Below are 16,304 nucleotides of genomic sequence, written 5' to 3' on the forward strand. Positions count from 1 at the left end.
AGAACCAACTCTTTGCTTCATTGGTTCTTTGCATTGTTCTTTTTGTTTGTATTTTATTGATTTCAGACCTCAGTTTATTTCCTGCAGTCTACTCCTCCCAGATGTGTTTGCTTCTTTTTGTTCTAGAGCTTTCAGGTGTGCTGCTAAGTCGCTAGTGTAAGGTTTCTCCAAATTCTTTAGGTACTTGTGCTATGAAGTTTCTTCTTAACATTTCATAGTGTCCCATAAGTTTGGGTATGTTGTGCATTCATTTTCATTGAATTCTAGGAAGTGTTTGATTTGTTTATTTCTTCCTTGACCCATTGGTAATTCAGTTCAGAGTTGTTTAGTTTCCATGAGTTTGTAGGCTTTCTGTAATTTGTGTTGTTGTTGAATTCTAACTTAATCCAATGGTAATCCAATAAGATACATGGGGTTATTCCAGTTTCTTTGTATCTGTTGAGATTTGCTTTGTGACTGAATATGTGGTCAATTTTAGAGAAGATTCCACAAGGTGCGGAGAAGAAGGTATATTATTTTGTGTTTTAGTAAAACGTTCTATAGATATCTGTTAAATCCATTTGAGTCATAACATCTGCTGTTTCCATTATTTCTATGACAGGCAGTCATGCAGATGGCAACACTCAGGCAGAGGGACACTTATCTTACAATCTATGACAGAAAATGGCCTCTGCATGGGCCAACCCCCATCTAATTATGTTGACCTCTGCAATAAAACTTAGAGTCTGCCAGGAATGGGATATTTCATTCCTCTGGATGATGTTTGGTGGGCCTGTGCCACTGGTTTAACCCCCTGCATGCATGCCCAAGTTTTAAATGGCACTTGAAGTTTTTGTGTCTTGGTACAGCTGGTCCCTAAGATAGCCTATTACCCCCAGGGAGAGATTCTCCATCAGCTAGAACCACTGGGACAGGACAAATGGGAGGTTTTCACAGCCGTCCTTATATCCTCATAGGCTTGGGCATAACCAGAGCCATAGGCACTGGAATGTCAGCCCTCATTCTCCAAGACCAGCAGCATTATAGGATTCTGAGCATGGCCATAGATGAAGACATAGCCACCCTAGCGAAATCAATCACCCATCTAGAGGAATCACTCTCCTCTTTAGCTGAGATGGTTCTCCAGAATAGAAAGGGGCTAGATTTACTATTCCTTCAACAGGGAGGTTTATGTCTGGCTCTGGGAGAACATGCTGTTGTTATGCTAACCATTCAGGAGTTATAAAAGACTCCATGAACCTTATCAAAAAAAAGGTTACATGATAGAAAACAAGAGAAATAACAAAATGAAGGATGGTATGAATCTTTCAGCTGGTCACCCTGGTTAACTAGTCTCTTGTCAGCCTTAGCTGGACCCTTAATCATCTTTTAGTTGGCTCTGATCTGTGTAGTTAGGTTTATCAAAGAATGTATCTTCATGGTCCAACTGATAGTTTTAAAGCAGCAATACAAATCTGTAAACCTAGAAGAAACATCTCCAGGATTTGAGATGATGCATTACTCAAGGGGGGAATGAGAGGACCAAGCAGATGCTCTAACAGGCTACTCAGTCTTCTGTCAGAGATTCAGCCTCAATTTCAGTTTCCTGAGACTGAGCAAGCAGATCTGTGGAAGAGCCACAAACAAAGGACAATCAATCTCCAACACCCCCAACAGCAAGGACAAGGAAGGCTAATATGTGCAGTACCAGGCCTGAACCCACAGTCAGCAGCTCAAGGTGATAACCAAGTAGGGACAAAGCCTGGGACTTGTCCAGACTTGGCCCCCAAATGGAAAAGCTGTAGCCTTAACCAGCCTCTGACTAGCCCTAGCCAATTAGAATGTACTATTATGATAGGCACTTGCTTAAGTCAATCATATCTGAAATACCTAACTGCCCTTGGAACTCCCCTTAGCTGTGCTTAAGAGAAGCCTGCAAGCTTCTGTGGTGATATTTTATTTGTGCTCTAACAAATAAAGCTTGCCTGAAAATCAGAAGGAGGAGCTAGCCACTAGTTAACCATAGAGGTCTGGAGGTCTGTACAGACAGATAGGAAGTGATAGAGCTGGATGGAGAGAGGAAGTGATAAGGTGGGGTAGAGAGAGGAGCTCACAGTCTTTCAGCAGAGGATTTCACAGGGGTAAGAACTAATGACTTGCTGCTCTGCCTCTCTGACCTTTCAGCTTTACTCCAATATCTGGCTCTGGATTTATTATTAATAAGACCATTTAGGAACTCATTTTACATCTGGTGACCCAATGTTTGTGGCACAAATTCACTAAAAAGCTACTTGTCTGTGCTCTTGCAGGCCTCCAGCTCAGACCTGAGCTGCATGCAGCTGGGGTCTCTTTGGCTTCTTCTCTCCTGGTGGTTTGTGGGCTCTCTCTGGATCCCCATCTCAGACTGCTACCACACTAGGTAGCTGCCTTGAAACTCACTCGGGCTTCTACTGCTCTGTGCAGAAGCAGTAAGCCTCACGTCTGAATCATCATTGTCAGCAAATTTGGTGAGTCAATTAAGATGGTGGATTACCGGGTATAAGATGAAATATGCTCTTTCTTCCCCTAGCTCCTTTTGGTCTTGGTGTCTGTCACAGCAATAGAAACCTAACTAAACACATCCATATATATCAAGAAAAAGAATTCCTACTTTAAGGAATTAACTATCACATTATATACAGAGAAATGAAATGATCAAAGCACATACTGTCACATTGTACAACTTTGGCACAAGTACCATGTTGTTAACATTAATATTTCAAAAAGCACATAACAGGAGGTCTTGGTGACTGTCACCATCCCTAGTCCTTGGGTAGATGCAAAAACAGCTCTCAAAGGGAATGAGAAATAGCTTATTCTGGAGCCAAATTTGAGTGTCTGTGGCCCCAGAAACATAGATTTAGGTACCCCAATTCCATGGTTTCATGGAATTTTGTAGGACAGAACACAAAGTTATAAATCAAGGCATTCGCTGGGCGTTGGTGGCACACGCCTTTAATCCCGGCACTTGGGAGGCAGAGCCAGGCGGATCTTTGTGAGTTTGAGGCCAGCCTGGTCTCCAAAGCGAGTTCCAGGAAAGGTGCAAAGCTACGCAGAGAAACCCTGTCTCGAAAAAAAAAAAAATCAAGGCATTCTTCAGACATATTAGTGGAAATGTGACGTGTCTGTTACAGCACAGCGGCAGATCTCAGCTATGGCTCAGGTGCATGACAGCATTCATAGACTTCAGGTTGGTGGAGACTAGAGTGCTATCAAATGAATTGTTCCAAAGGCTTCTATCTGTTGTCAGGGTGTTGTGGGCATTTCTGCAAACACCAGGGCTGACAGAGTAACAATCTTCATGAGGCAAAGGGGAAATCCAGTCCAACAGGACTTAGTAGCTTTGTGGAGTCCAAGGCTCCAAATCAACCAAAGCACACACAAGAGACTCCATACAAAGCAAGATCTTTATTGAATTAGGCAGCAAAAACTGACTTGCTGGGAGCAACAGACTCAGGAGATGACTGTGCCCCGCAATGTTCATTTCAGCAAGTATTTAAGCACAAAACCCACAAACATCTATGCCAAGTTAGTTACATTTTTCTACCAATCAGAAGTCAGGTATTAGGGACTTTCCTAGGAACATTGTTTTTGTTCTTCTAGGGGTCCTGTCACTCAGCTCCCAAATAATTCACACACAGAGGCTTATCTTTAATTATAAATGCTAGGCCTTAGCTTGCCTTGTTTCTTGCCAACTTTTCTTAAAGTATTCTGTCTATCTTTGGCCTCGGGACTTTTATCTTTCTTTATTCCTGTATACCTTTTCTTTCCTTCTTACTCCATGTCTGGCTGGGTGGCTGACCCCTGAAGTCCTCCTCCTTCCTCTCTTGTTCCTTGATCCCCTCCTCCCAGATTTCTCATATATATTCTCTCTGCCTGCCAGCCCTGCCTATCCTTTCTCCTGCCTTGCTATTGGCTATTCAGCTCTTTATTTGACCAAGTGTTTTAGACAGGCACAGTAACACAGCTTCACAGAGTTAAACAAATGCAACATAAAGGAATGCAACACATCTTTGCATCATTAATCAAATGTTCCACAGCATAAACAAATGTAACACATCTTAAAATAATATTCCACATTTCCCTCTTTTGTCTAAACAAAATGAAAGGTTTTAACTTTAATGTAATGAAACTATATACAACAAAAGCCATTATCAGGTAAGAATTACATTTACAATCTTCAGTCCATTTGTGTTTAGTAAATTCAGAGAAAACACTCCACCATCCATACCATCTTTGTGACTCCAAAGTTTTATACCTAATTTACTTTCTATCACAACTAAGGAAAAGTACATCTATAACTATCTAGTCTTTGTTTTTTCAAGACAGGGTTTCTCTGTGTAACCCTGTCTTTCCTGGATCTCACTCTGTAGACCAGGCTGGCAAACTTAAAGAGATCTGCCTGCCTCTGCCTCCTTAGTGATAGGATTAAAGGTTTGTGACACCACAGCCTGGCTAAATTTTTAATCAATTAATCAACCTATGTAGATACAGCTTCTTTTGAGGAATTCTCATTCATACATGCTCACTGTAGTTTGAGAGGAATCAAGTCTAAGGCTAGTTCTTAGGCAGATGCCTGGAGGTTGGATTGCATAAAAGCACAGACTGTTCCCAGTACCCAGTGTGGCGGAGTCTATAGTTGCTTATGCAGGCCTGCCAGGAGTCTTTGTTGTGAGCTTATATGTATAACAAAGCACCTTACCTGGGTCACACCCTGCTATAGACTGCAGGGGCATGGTGGCTCAAAGGACATTTGGCTCCTAGGAAGACATTCCAAGCACCATGATCCCAAACTGGCTCTAACTGACAAGTTCAGAGTACAAAGCCTCATATCTCTAAGGCCACAGTGGGCTTCAAGTAGGGAAGCCCACTAGCCGCACACAGGGCTGATGTGCTTTACACAAGAAAAGGGCACATCACATATCTGGATGTGTGTGGATCCCACAGGGCATGCAGTGGGATGGGTGCCAGCTTCAAATTCAGCTGGGTTATTTGGAATGTCTCAATCCTGTATCAAAAGACACCTGACTCTAGCTTGAGGACCTAGCATATACATGTGTTTTAGCAGCTAAATCATCACAGCTTGCAAACACATATAAATTATTAGTTTCTGGGAGGCCAGTCCCAAGTTTAGAAACAGTACCTACCTATAGGCAGAAGTTTCTGTCCTGCCAGTCGCTCCCAAGTAACCACACAGAAATTTATTATTAGTTATAAATGTTTAGCCAATAGCTCAGGCTTGTTACTAACTAACTCTTACATTGTAAATTAACCCATATTTCTTATCCATGCTTTGTCACATGGCTTGGTGCTTTTTCTCAGCACAGCATGCTCATCTTGCTTTTCTTTGCTTTTGCTCATAACTCCCAGACTCTGTCCTTCTTCCCAGCATCCTCTTCATTTGGCCCTCCCACCTAACCTCTACTTGTCCACCTATTGGCCACTCAGCTTCTTTATTAAACCAATGATATATATTCACGTAGTGTAAAGAGATATTCCACAAGTACTACCAAGCTTCTACTTCCATGCTCAGGAATATCAGTGTCCTTAAGTCCGGTTAGCTTCAGGAATGCCATCTGTTTACTCAGAATTTTGTAGCATATTGGAGGCTGGAAAAAACAAACAAACAGAAAACAACCAAAAGTCTACTTATATTTCTGGGATATTCTGGAGGAAAGCTGCAGCATTTCTGTGATTGTGTCTCAGTATATGAGAGGCTCTTTGTGTCCCCAAGTAATCCCCAGTGGTCAGAAGACCCAGGTTGGGACAACTTACTATTTATCAATTACTCAAGATGGAGAGCAGCCAAGCCCAACATGGCTTCAGTCTTCCTTCTGGAAGGAACTTCTGGTCTCTTCTAGGGAGGCCAGAGGCCCAGGATGAACAGTTTATGGAGATTGGCCCTGTCCTTCCTTACCCTACTGAGGCCTCCAGTATTTAGGGCAGTGCCTGGCAAGCTCCCAAGGCATGTTGAGAAGAAGGGATGCCATGCATTTGGGAAGCTAGCCAGGGAGATCTTATACCCTGTAAAGTCAGGGCCTGACCAGATCCTAGGACAAGCCTGCTGTGAGGTCTCCTGTGGCTTCCAAAAGACAAGCCCATGTCCTGAACTGTAGCCTGCAACTATGATCTTAGTTGGATAAGTTTTGTTTTGTTTTGTTTTGTTTTTCCTGAGATTGGGTTTCTCTGTGTAGCTTTGCACCTTTCCTGGATCTCTCTCGGTAGACCAGGCTGGCCTCGAACTCACAAAGATCCACCTGCCTCTGCCTCCCAAGTGCTGGGATTAAAGGCATGCACCACTGCCCAGCTGGATAAGTTTTTATAGGTGAGGACACACTCCAAGGAATGGTCAGGCAGGGATCATCTGAAGATGGTGGCTGACTAACTTAAGCAGCCTCAGGCCAAGAACTGGCGGTTCCTAGAAGCTGGAAAGGCAGGAAAGACCCTCTGAGCCCCTGAGAGATCTAGCTTTAGTCACACTTAGGCTTAGACTTCTAACCACCAGACGGGCAAGACAGTAGATTCCTGATGGGTTGACCCCCACTTTGTAATTATCTGATACAACAGCTCAGGCACTCACTCTTTTTATAAAGATAGAACATCTCCCTTTGATTTTCTGTGCCTCAGTTTCTACTCAGTGTCAAAACCACTAGAACTTCAGTCTCTTCCCAGCACAGACTTTGGCTCTTGTAAGGAGGACACAAACACCATGGTGCCATCTAAAGCCCCGGATGCAGGATGCCCACACCTCCCCAGCTTTCTGGGAGTGCATTACCACCCTAATGAGAGCTAAGCACTCAGCAATTGGAGGGTCAGGAGATACCATCATGAATTTCTAGGAAGGAACTGCAGGCATAGCACCCAGAGAGCCTGGGAAATTGGTGTGGTGGTGTTTAAGGTGGAGGAAAGAGAATCAGGAGCTCTTGGTCAGGCTCAGTGTTAAGAGAACTCACTGGCTGCTCATCTGGGGAGCCTAGGTTCAGTTCCCAGCGTCTGCAGGATGGATCAGTAACTCCAGTTCCAAGGGATCCAGTATCCTCTTCTGGCCTCCATAGGCACTGTGTATTCATAGTGTACAAACATAAGTGCAGGGAGAAAATCCCATGCACACACTTTTAAAAAAACATTTTTTTTTTTAAATTTCAAGATCATCCTCAGCTACATAATAAATCTGAAACTAGCCTGGGCTATAAGAGATTCTGACAAAGAATTCCCAGCATGCTACTTACAGAGCTGAATCTCCTCTCCTGAAACACGAGGTGAATTTAGACTCCTTGGTGCAGTGGACGGAGAAAGAACTAGAAGAAGAAACATCTTCAGTACATAGCAAACTCAGAACCTGGCGACATATAGGTGACCCTCTGTCTGGGGAGGGGGTTTGAGGCGCCACCTTAACCCATCCCTCTGTCCCCTGCTCCAGGCTGGGGCACCCTGGAAGGTGCTCACTGCCACCTTGACTCCCTTAACCTGAGATGCTGCTGGCACTATTCGGGGCTGTTCTATCCTTAATGATAAAGCCAGAGCCTTGTCACACACATTGCCTCTCCTGAGACTGAGGAGGTGGCTCAGAGTGAATATTGCTCTTGCAGAAGACCCCAGTTTGGTTCCCAACACCATGTCAGGCAGCTCACAACCACCTGTAATTCCAGCTCCAGGGCATCTGATGCTTTGGTTTCTGAGCACCTACATTTATGCGCGCGCGCGCGCGCGCGCACACACACACACACACACACACACACACACACACACACGTCTCATGGATACACAGACTACTCTAGCTTTCACTCACCTCTTTTTGTTTGTTTTGTTTTGTTTTGTTTTTCAAGACAGGGTTTCTCTGTGTAACAGCCCTGGCTGTCCTAGAACTCACTCTGTAGACCAGGCTGATCTCGAACTCCGAGATCCTCATGCCTCTGCCTCCTGAGTGCTGGGATTAAAAGCACTTCCCAGCATTCACTCACCTCTTTTTAAAACACACCAAATGACAGCAATGATAGCAGCAATGATGATGATGACAGCAGCTATGACAACTATAACAGTCAGAGGGCCAGACAGGCAGAGACAGTGACAATCTGGCATCCCTGGAAGGAGATGGATGGAAGATTGCTGAGGCAGAGTTGAGCACAGCTGACAGCTGTCTTTTTGTTTGTTTTTTGAGACAGAGCTTCTCCATGTAACAGTCTTGGCTGTTCTGGAACTCTCTTTGTAGACCAGGCTGGCCTCAAACTCACAGAGATCCTCCTGCTTCTGCCTCCCAAGTGCTGGGATTAAAGGTATGTGCCACCACTGCCCGGTGGCTGTCTTTATTAGAGTGACAAACCACAGAAGTTCCTGCTTCCTGTCCAGGCTCAGAGTCCAGGGGATCCTGTTAAGGTCCTTGGAAGGAGCAAAGGGTGTGCCTTACCAGAACACCAGCAGGGGACTCTGCTCCCCACAGATTGCTCAGAACCTTCAGGAGTCTTGGCCTCGCTTTTTGTGATATCACAGCCCAGGGAGAGCCCAGGATGCAGATATAGGAGGGATGGATCAGGCTAGAGGGAACTGTGGACCCCAGGCTCTGTCAGCAGCTGCATGAATGGCTGGGGGTCAGTGAAGCTACATATCAGTCAACCTAAAGGCTTTCTTAGTCTTAGATAAGGTCTTTCTATTGATTATGTATTTATTAAGTGGTTTTAGTATTAAGCATCCTTCTAAAATTGTTGCTCATTTGTTTACCTTATTTTTAATGTTTAATGTTTAAATTTTTTTTGGATTTTTCGAGACAGGGTTTCTCTGTGTAGCTTTGTGCCTTTCCTGGAACTCACTTGGTAGCCCAGGCTGGCCTTGAACTCACAGACATCCGCCTGGCTCTGCCTCCCAAATGCTGGGATTAAAGGCGTGCACCACCACTGCCTGGAGATGTTTAATTATTTTTATGTGTATAGGTATTTGTCTACATGCATGTCTGTGCATTGTGTGCATGCAGTGCCTATGGAGGTCAGAAGAGGGCGCCATATCCCCTAGAACAGAAGTTACAGATGGTTGTCAGCTCCCATGTGGGGGCTGGAAATTGAACCTGGGTCCTCTGCAACAGCAACAAGTACTCTGAACCAATGAGCCATCTCTCCAGATCCTACTTATTTATTTTTTGATATAGAATCTTGCCATGTAGCCCTGACTGGTCTAGAAATAGGTAAATAGCCCAGATTGGCCTTCAATTTACAGCAATCCTCCTGCCTCAATAGCATATGTGATGGAGTTACAGACCTGTGCTGTCACACTTGGATGTTTTACTTTATTATTTATTAAATTTCATTTCATTATTATTTATATTTACATGCTCATGTGTGTGTCTCTGTATGCATGCACACACACACATACATGCAGAGGTCAGAGGAGGACAACGTGTGTCCTGCGCTATCACTCTCTGTCCCTTGAGACAGGGTCTCTCTCCCTGAACCTGCAGCTAGGCTGACAACAGCCAGTGAGCCCCAGAGATGGAAGCACAGTCACACTCATGGTTCTGGGATTTGAACTAAGGTCTGCATGTGTATGCAGCCAGCACTCTTACCCACTGAGCTCCCTAGCCCCATTTTAAAAACCAACACTTTACTGTTATGTGTGTGGAGGTCAGAGGACAATTTTGTTTGGTTTGTTCTCTCCATTCACCTTTACGTGGGTTTCAGGTTCTGGGGATTGAACTCTGGTTGCCAGGCCCAAATGGCAAGTGCTTTTATTATCTTCTGAGATTTCTAATGCCAGCCCCTGCCTGTAGGATCTTTTTTTTATGTGTATGAGTGTTTTGCCTGTATGTGTATCATATGTGTGCCTAGTGCACAAAGAGGTCAGAAGAGGGTGTCAAAAGCTTTGAACCTGGAATAACACTTGTAAGCCACCATAGAGGTGCTGGGATTGAACCCAGGTCCCCTGCAAGAGCAAGTGCTCTAAATCCCGAAGACATCTCTCCAGCACCCTGCTTGTAGTATTTAATGAAAACTTTCTTTAGGAGTTGGGGACATGGCTTGGTTGGGTTGTGAGCCTAGCCTCTAACTGCAGAGACATCTCTCCAACCCAAAGACAAGATTCTTGACCTGCAGCCTGCCCCTCCCCACCAAGCAAAACCCAGCAAACACAGTCATTTGTTCATAATCTCTGGCTATTTTTCCTACTGTGGCAGAGTTTAATAGTGACTATAATGTCAATGTTACCTTCTCAGCTGGTTTAGTTTGGGTTGATTTCAGTTTGCAGCCTGAGACCATCATCCAGGGAAGTCAGGGCAGGAACTCAAGGCAGGAACCACTAAAGAATGCTGCTTATTGGCTTCTTCCTCATGGCTTGCTATGCCTGTTTCCTTATAAACTCCAGGACTACCTACCCCTTGAGCCTTCTCCCATCAGTTGCTAATTAAGAAAATGCCCTATAGGAGTATCTACAGGCTAATCTGGCAGGGGTCAATTTTCTCAATTGAGATTCTCTTTTCCTAAATGACTCCAGCCTGTGTTAAGTTGACATAAAAACTAGCCAGTACACCAGTGAACATTTTTTTGGAGAGGGGTAATTTTGAGACAGGGTTTCTCTGTGTAGCCTTGGCTATCCTGGAAATCACTCTGTAGACCAGGCTAGCCTCGAACTCATCGATCTGCCTGCCTCTGCCTCCTGAGTGCTGGGATTAAAGGTATGTGTCACCACCACCCAGCCAGTGAACATTTTTAATGTGAGTTTAGGAGACAGATCCTTACCTGAGTTTGACTCAAATGTGTCACACAGTGTGTCCATCGTGGCGTTGCATTGCCTGATGACTCTGTCGTTAGGACAGCTGGGAGGAAAGCACAGCATGTTACTTCCTCCCACCCAGGCAGCCCAGAACACACTCTACACTGCCCACCGTGTTAGGAAGGACCAGCCCCACCCCAGCATGGCCTTAGTACACCTTGCCATTCTGACCAAAAGCACTCTGAAGAGATTAGAGTTTAGGGGTGTCTGTTATATTTGGGGAAGGACCCTATCTCTCTCCCCTCCTGGATAGAATGTCTGGCTCTGAAGACCTGACCTGCTGTCCCACCACACAGAGGGAAGTCTGCATAGAGACAAAGACGCTGTGAGTAAGGAAGAGGCAACGATGTACAGACAGTCAAGGGCCTCCAGCAAACTGGAGGTGAGCAGTCTGTCCTCACGCAGTTCAGTGCTTTCTGAGTTGTGTTTATGGGTGTAGAACCTGCCTCACAGATGCAAGCTATTCCCTGGTGTAGTGGTGAACACCTTTAACCCCAGCCCTTGGGAAGCAGATGCAGGCAGATTCTTGTGAGTTCAAACCAGTCTGGTCTACATGGTGAGTCCCAGGCCAGCCAGTGAGACCCAGTGTTTGTGTGGAGAGATGGCTCAGTGGTTAAGAGCATTTGCTGCTCTTCTAAAGAAAGTAGGTTCTAGTCTCAGTGTCCACACAGTGGCTCACAACCAGCTATAACTATAGTTCCAGGGGATTCAATACCCTCTTTGGGGCTCTATGGGCATCAGACACACAAACACTACACACATAATAAACAAACAAACAAAAAAATGCAGATTCAAGCTATTATACAAGTGGCCTTATTGCTATAGACACTCAAAAATGTCCTCCCAGCTGGGCGGTTCTGGCGAACGCCTGTAATCCCAGCACTTGGGAGGCAGAGGGAGATGGATCTCTGCGAGTTCAAGGCCAGCCTGGTCTACAGAGCTAGCCCAAGACAGGCTCCAAAGCTACAGAGAAACCCTGTCTCAAAAAAAAAAAAAAAGTGTCCCCAAACTCATGGGCCTTGAACTTCACCTTGCTTGGAAACAGGGTCTTTGCAAATGACACTAAGTGAAGTTGGGGGGTCACATTGGGTTAGGATGGGTCTTTTTTTTTTTTTTTTTGGTTTTTCAAGACAAGGTTTTTCTGTGTAGCTTTTGGAGCCTGTCTTGGGACTCACTTTGTAGACCAGGCTGGCCTCGAACTCACAGAGATTCACCTAATTCTACCTCCCGAGTGCTGGGATTAAAGGTGTGAGCCACCACCACCCAGCTAGGATGAGCCTTAACAAAGGGATTAGGGTCCTTACAAGAGGAAGTTGTAGTCAGATGCACAGGAGCAAAGTCTGCATGGAGAGAGAGGTAGCAAAGAGTGATGTGTCCACACACCAAGGAATGTCAGGAATCGCTGCCACCACCAGAAACTAGAAGAGGCCAGGGAGGAGGCAGTGGAGTGGTTCTCAACCTGTGGGTCGAAACCCCTTTCACAGCAGATATCCTGCATATTGGATATTTACATTCTGATTCACGACAGTAGCAAAGTTAACAGTTATGAAATAAGAACAAGAATAATTTTATGGTTGGGGGTCACCACAGCAGGGAGAACTGAACTAAAGGGTCACAGAATTAGCAAGGTTGAGGACCACTAACCTAGAGCCTGCAGAGGGAGTGAAGACCTGTGAATGCCTTTGATGTTGGACTTCTTGGCTCCAGAACCATACAAGAATAACTCTGTTTTCACTCCCTGTTTATGGTCATTGTTAAGTAGCCACCAGATTTTTTTTTTACTGTTTTCTTTTCTTAAGGCAGAATCTCATGTAGCCCAGGCTGGCCTCAAACTCACTATGTAACTAAAGATGACCTTGAACTTCTGATCATCTGGCCTCCAGAGTACTGTAATTATAGGCATACCACCCTACCTGGTATATGTGGTTCTAGAGATTGAGTCCAAAGCTTTGTGTATGCTACAGAAGCACTCTATCAACTGAGCTACATTCCTGGTCCCAGAGAATTCCTTTTATAAAGTTTCATTTTATGTTTAGATATGTGCATGTGTTTGTGTCTGTGTGCATGTGGACGTGAGTGCAGATACCCTCAGAGGCCAGAAGAGGGCATCAGATTCCCTAGAGCTGGAGTTATAGCCCCCTGATGTGGGTGCAGTGAACTGAACTCAGTTCCTTAGAAAAGTGGATCTTATCTTAGCCCTGAGCCATCTCTCTAGCTCTCCTTCCCCATTCTTAATTAACAGTAGGTCACTTTTGCCATCCTCTCTGCCTAGAGTTCTTTCCCCCTGAACTTTCTATGGTTCCATCTCTCCCTGATTCACTGAGCCTCTACCCATAAATAACCTGTGCTTCCTCCAACTGAGTGTGTGGTGGCCCCCACAATCATGAACTTACCTATCACCAATAGTGTTGTTTTTTCCCCAGACATTATCTATATCCCAAGCTGACCTCAAACTTGCTATGTAGTTAACCTTGCACTCCCAATCCTCCTGCCTCTACTTCCCAGTTCCAGGATCACAGGCTGTACCACCACGCCTGATTTGTGCAGTTCTGGGGGTGGAACCAGGACCTTGTACATGCTAGGCAAACACTCTACCAACTTAGCTTCATCCCCAGTCCATCATTAATGGTCTTATGCTATGTATGCATCTCTGTTGTGTGTGTCTCACTGTTGGGGCTCAAAGGTTTTTTGTTGAGTGAGTTAATGAATGAGCACTGACTCCAGGCAGCTTCTGGGAGGAAACATCCTTTGTTTGATTTCATCTGTGTGGCAGGTGCTGCCCTCAGGAGCCCCTCTCCAGACAGGGACTCAGAGGCTAGGGGACTAGAGGGCAGGAGTGAGGATCTACACTCATTGTCTCTCCCCCAGCTGGTACCTGCTGCATGGAAGGCACTTCTCCACACAGTTTTCAGAGTTACAGTAGGTGCCCTGCTTGCACTGGCACTTACGATTAGCCATCTGGGAGCATTCTGACACCTCCTCTTGGTCTGTGGAAGCAGGAAGGCTGCAGGTCAGTCATCAGGGTGGGAGTCTGTCCCAGTGTACAACAGTCCATGACACAGTAGTCATCTTCACAAGCTTTTCACTCTAGGCACACAATCTGCCCTCACCCTGTCCTCTGACACAGGGGCCATGCCGACACAACAACCAGCCTCCCTTTTCTTCCACAGAGCCCTTCGATCTGGGCTGGAGAGGAACGGGGAGCAGGTATACCTCAGGAGTACCCAAGCCCCAAGCTTCCTTTCAAGCAAAGGCTCTACTGTACTCCCAGCCCTAAGTAGGGGTGGGGGCGGGGGGAGGGTGAGGAGAGAAAGAAAAAAACCTATTAGGCCTTTGTGTAAGGCAGAGTATGAAGAAGCCATCATTTGCCTTCTTCGTTATCTTTCTGTGGCCCCTCTCCCTGTCAGTCTGCCTGCTGTAAGGATCAGTGGAGAGGCTGCCCCCATGGATGGAAGAGGCTGCACACTTACCATCCCGGCACTGAGAGCAGAGAAAACAGGAAAACTCCCTGTTACTGTGGTCCATGTAGTTTTCAAGCTCACATGGGACACACTCACTCATACTGTGGTTCCTCTGGCATGATTTAATGAAGTAGGTGCCTATGTGAGAGGAGAAAGAGATGTTTGGGGGCCTAGCAAAGCCCTATTCTCTGAAGCCCTTGGGGGCTAGAACCATTCACGACCCACTCCTAGGCCCCCAGCCTCCTTGCAACGGTCTTCATACTAAACTTAATGTGTGGAGGCCCTGCATCACCCCTTGGCTGAGACTGATGACCTGCAGGGGGTTGGAGCATCTGAGTTCTTCTTCCTCTTTACTCCACAGCCCTAGAGAGCTGGCCTACGTGTCCATCTCCCCCTCTCATGCCTGCCCATGATGGTTTCATAGAACTCCAAAGTCTAAAGATTAGATCCTTAGTCAAGGTCCCTACCACATTAGTTACACGGTGACCATCTTCTCAGCCTATGGCAGAAGCATAGGGAGACAGCTACACACCTAACAATATGTGCTCTGCACATGTGCTGACTCCCACAGTGTTCAGTGAGCTCAGTCCCATCTCACTATTTGTGCAATGTGCTTGTAGGGATGTGCCCACACATGGCTATGTACCCGCAGGTGTGTACAGGTGTGCATACAGACCCAAATGGGTGTCTACAGACTCATGTGCATATAAGTGCTAGAGTAGGTGTGTTTGCAGGTAGGTATGCATACAGATGTGTGCTGATAGTTGTGTAGGATGAAGGCTTTTTCTCAGGCATCTCCTTGCTGCTTCTGTAGAACACACCAATGCCCATCTCTGGACAGGCACACACATGTCTCTGGTTTTTGTCCTTCAAAGCCAGGGGCAGTGCTTGGGTGGGGGAGGGCAAGTAGCAGCTGGTTGCTAAGGTGACACCCACTTCCCTTTTTCTGTCAGATTCCACCTCTCTCAAAGCAGTCTCCAGTTCAGCCCTAGCTAAAGGCCTGTAGCATCTTTTCCCATCGGAAGGCCAGGCTTGTGGGATGCTCTGAAAGCATCCTGGAACTCACCAGCAGGACAAAGTTGGCAGCAGAAGGTCTCAGATTGGAACTCATCTGTCCCACACTGGCTTGGACTATTCTCGTTGCAAATCGTCACCTAGAATCAGAAGGGGAAACACAAAACCATCCATTGGTGACTCTCAGCACAGAAGAGGTAGATGGCTCCCCACCTGACCTCAGCTCTCATACGGACTCTTTCTGCAGAGCATACACTACAATTTTGCTCCTATCTCCCCAAGAGTGACTGGTAATAGTCAGGGGGCAGGGGCCAGTCTGCAGATGTCGTCTTCAGTTTCCAGATTTGGGTGGCTTTGTATCTTTGCCATGGGTGTATGACCTGTAGTGCTGTCGGTGATCTGTTTGTGTTCTAGTGTATGTTGTTTTCAGTGGCCACAACTATACTTTAACGTTTCTTTTTATTCACTTATGTGTATGGGTATGTTGCCTCTGTGTATATATGAACCTCATGTGCTTGCCTGGTGTCCTTGGAGAAAAGAGTGTGGATCCCTTGGGACTGGAGTTCCAGATGGTTGTGATCCACCATGTGGGAGCTGGGAACCCAATCCTGGGCCTCTGTAAGAGCTGCTGGTGCTCCTACCCAGAGTCATCTCTCCAACCCTGCGTCTACACTTTAAGAAAGTATGTTTGTGAAGTTGTGTGTATCTGTGCACACATATTGTAAGTGTACATGCCTGTGTATGCATACAAAGTGTGCTCATTATGTGATCTCAATTTTTTATAACCTCACTGATTTTTTTTAAGATATAGCCCTAGCTGGACTGAAACTCAATATGTAGCTCAAACTGGTCTCAAACTCAGATCTACCTGCTTCTGCATCCTGAGTGTTGGGATTAAAGGTGTGCACCACCAAGGTCTGGCCTCCTTTTATTTGTTATGGTATGTGCATGTGAGTGAGAGAAAGGAGGAACCATGGCATGCATGTGCCACAGTGTGCATTTGGAAATGAGAGAAGAGTGTTGTGGAGTCCATTCTCTCCTCACACCTTTATGTGGGCT

At 45.8% G+C, this 16,304-nt stretch overlaps 1 protein-coding gene across 1 annotated transcript; it reads right to left on the bottom strand.

Annotated features, from left to right (window-relative positions):
- Positions 1–5,301: 5,301 nt before the first annotated feature.
- Positions 5,302–15,475, bottom strand: LOC118577565 (tumor necrosis factor receptor superfamily member 26-like). The gene is made up of 8 exons (XM_036177890.1): positions 15,464–15,475; positions 15,298–15,385; positions 14,241–14,369; positions 13,646–13,757; positions 10,737–10,813; positions 7,980–8,099; positions 7,248–7,316; positions 5,302–5,627 (listed from the first exon to the last, which is right to left on the bottom strand). The coding sequence occupies exons 1-8, from the start codon at positions 15,473–15,475 to the stop codon at positions 5,599–5,601; spliced, it is 636 nt and encodes a 211-aa protein (XP_036033783.1). The 3' UTR covers positions 5,302–5,598.
- Between the last annotated feature and the right edge of the window lie 829 nt (positions 15,476–16,304).

This window comes from Onychomys torridus, chromosome 1 (genome assembly GCF_903995425.1).
Source record: "Onychomys torridus chromosome 1, mOncTor1.1, whole genome shotgun sequence".
Classification (NCBI taxonomy): Eukaryota; Metazoa; Chordata; class Mammalia; order Rodentia; family Cricetidae; genus Onychomys; species Onychomys torridus.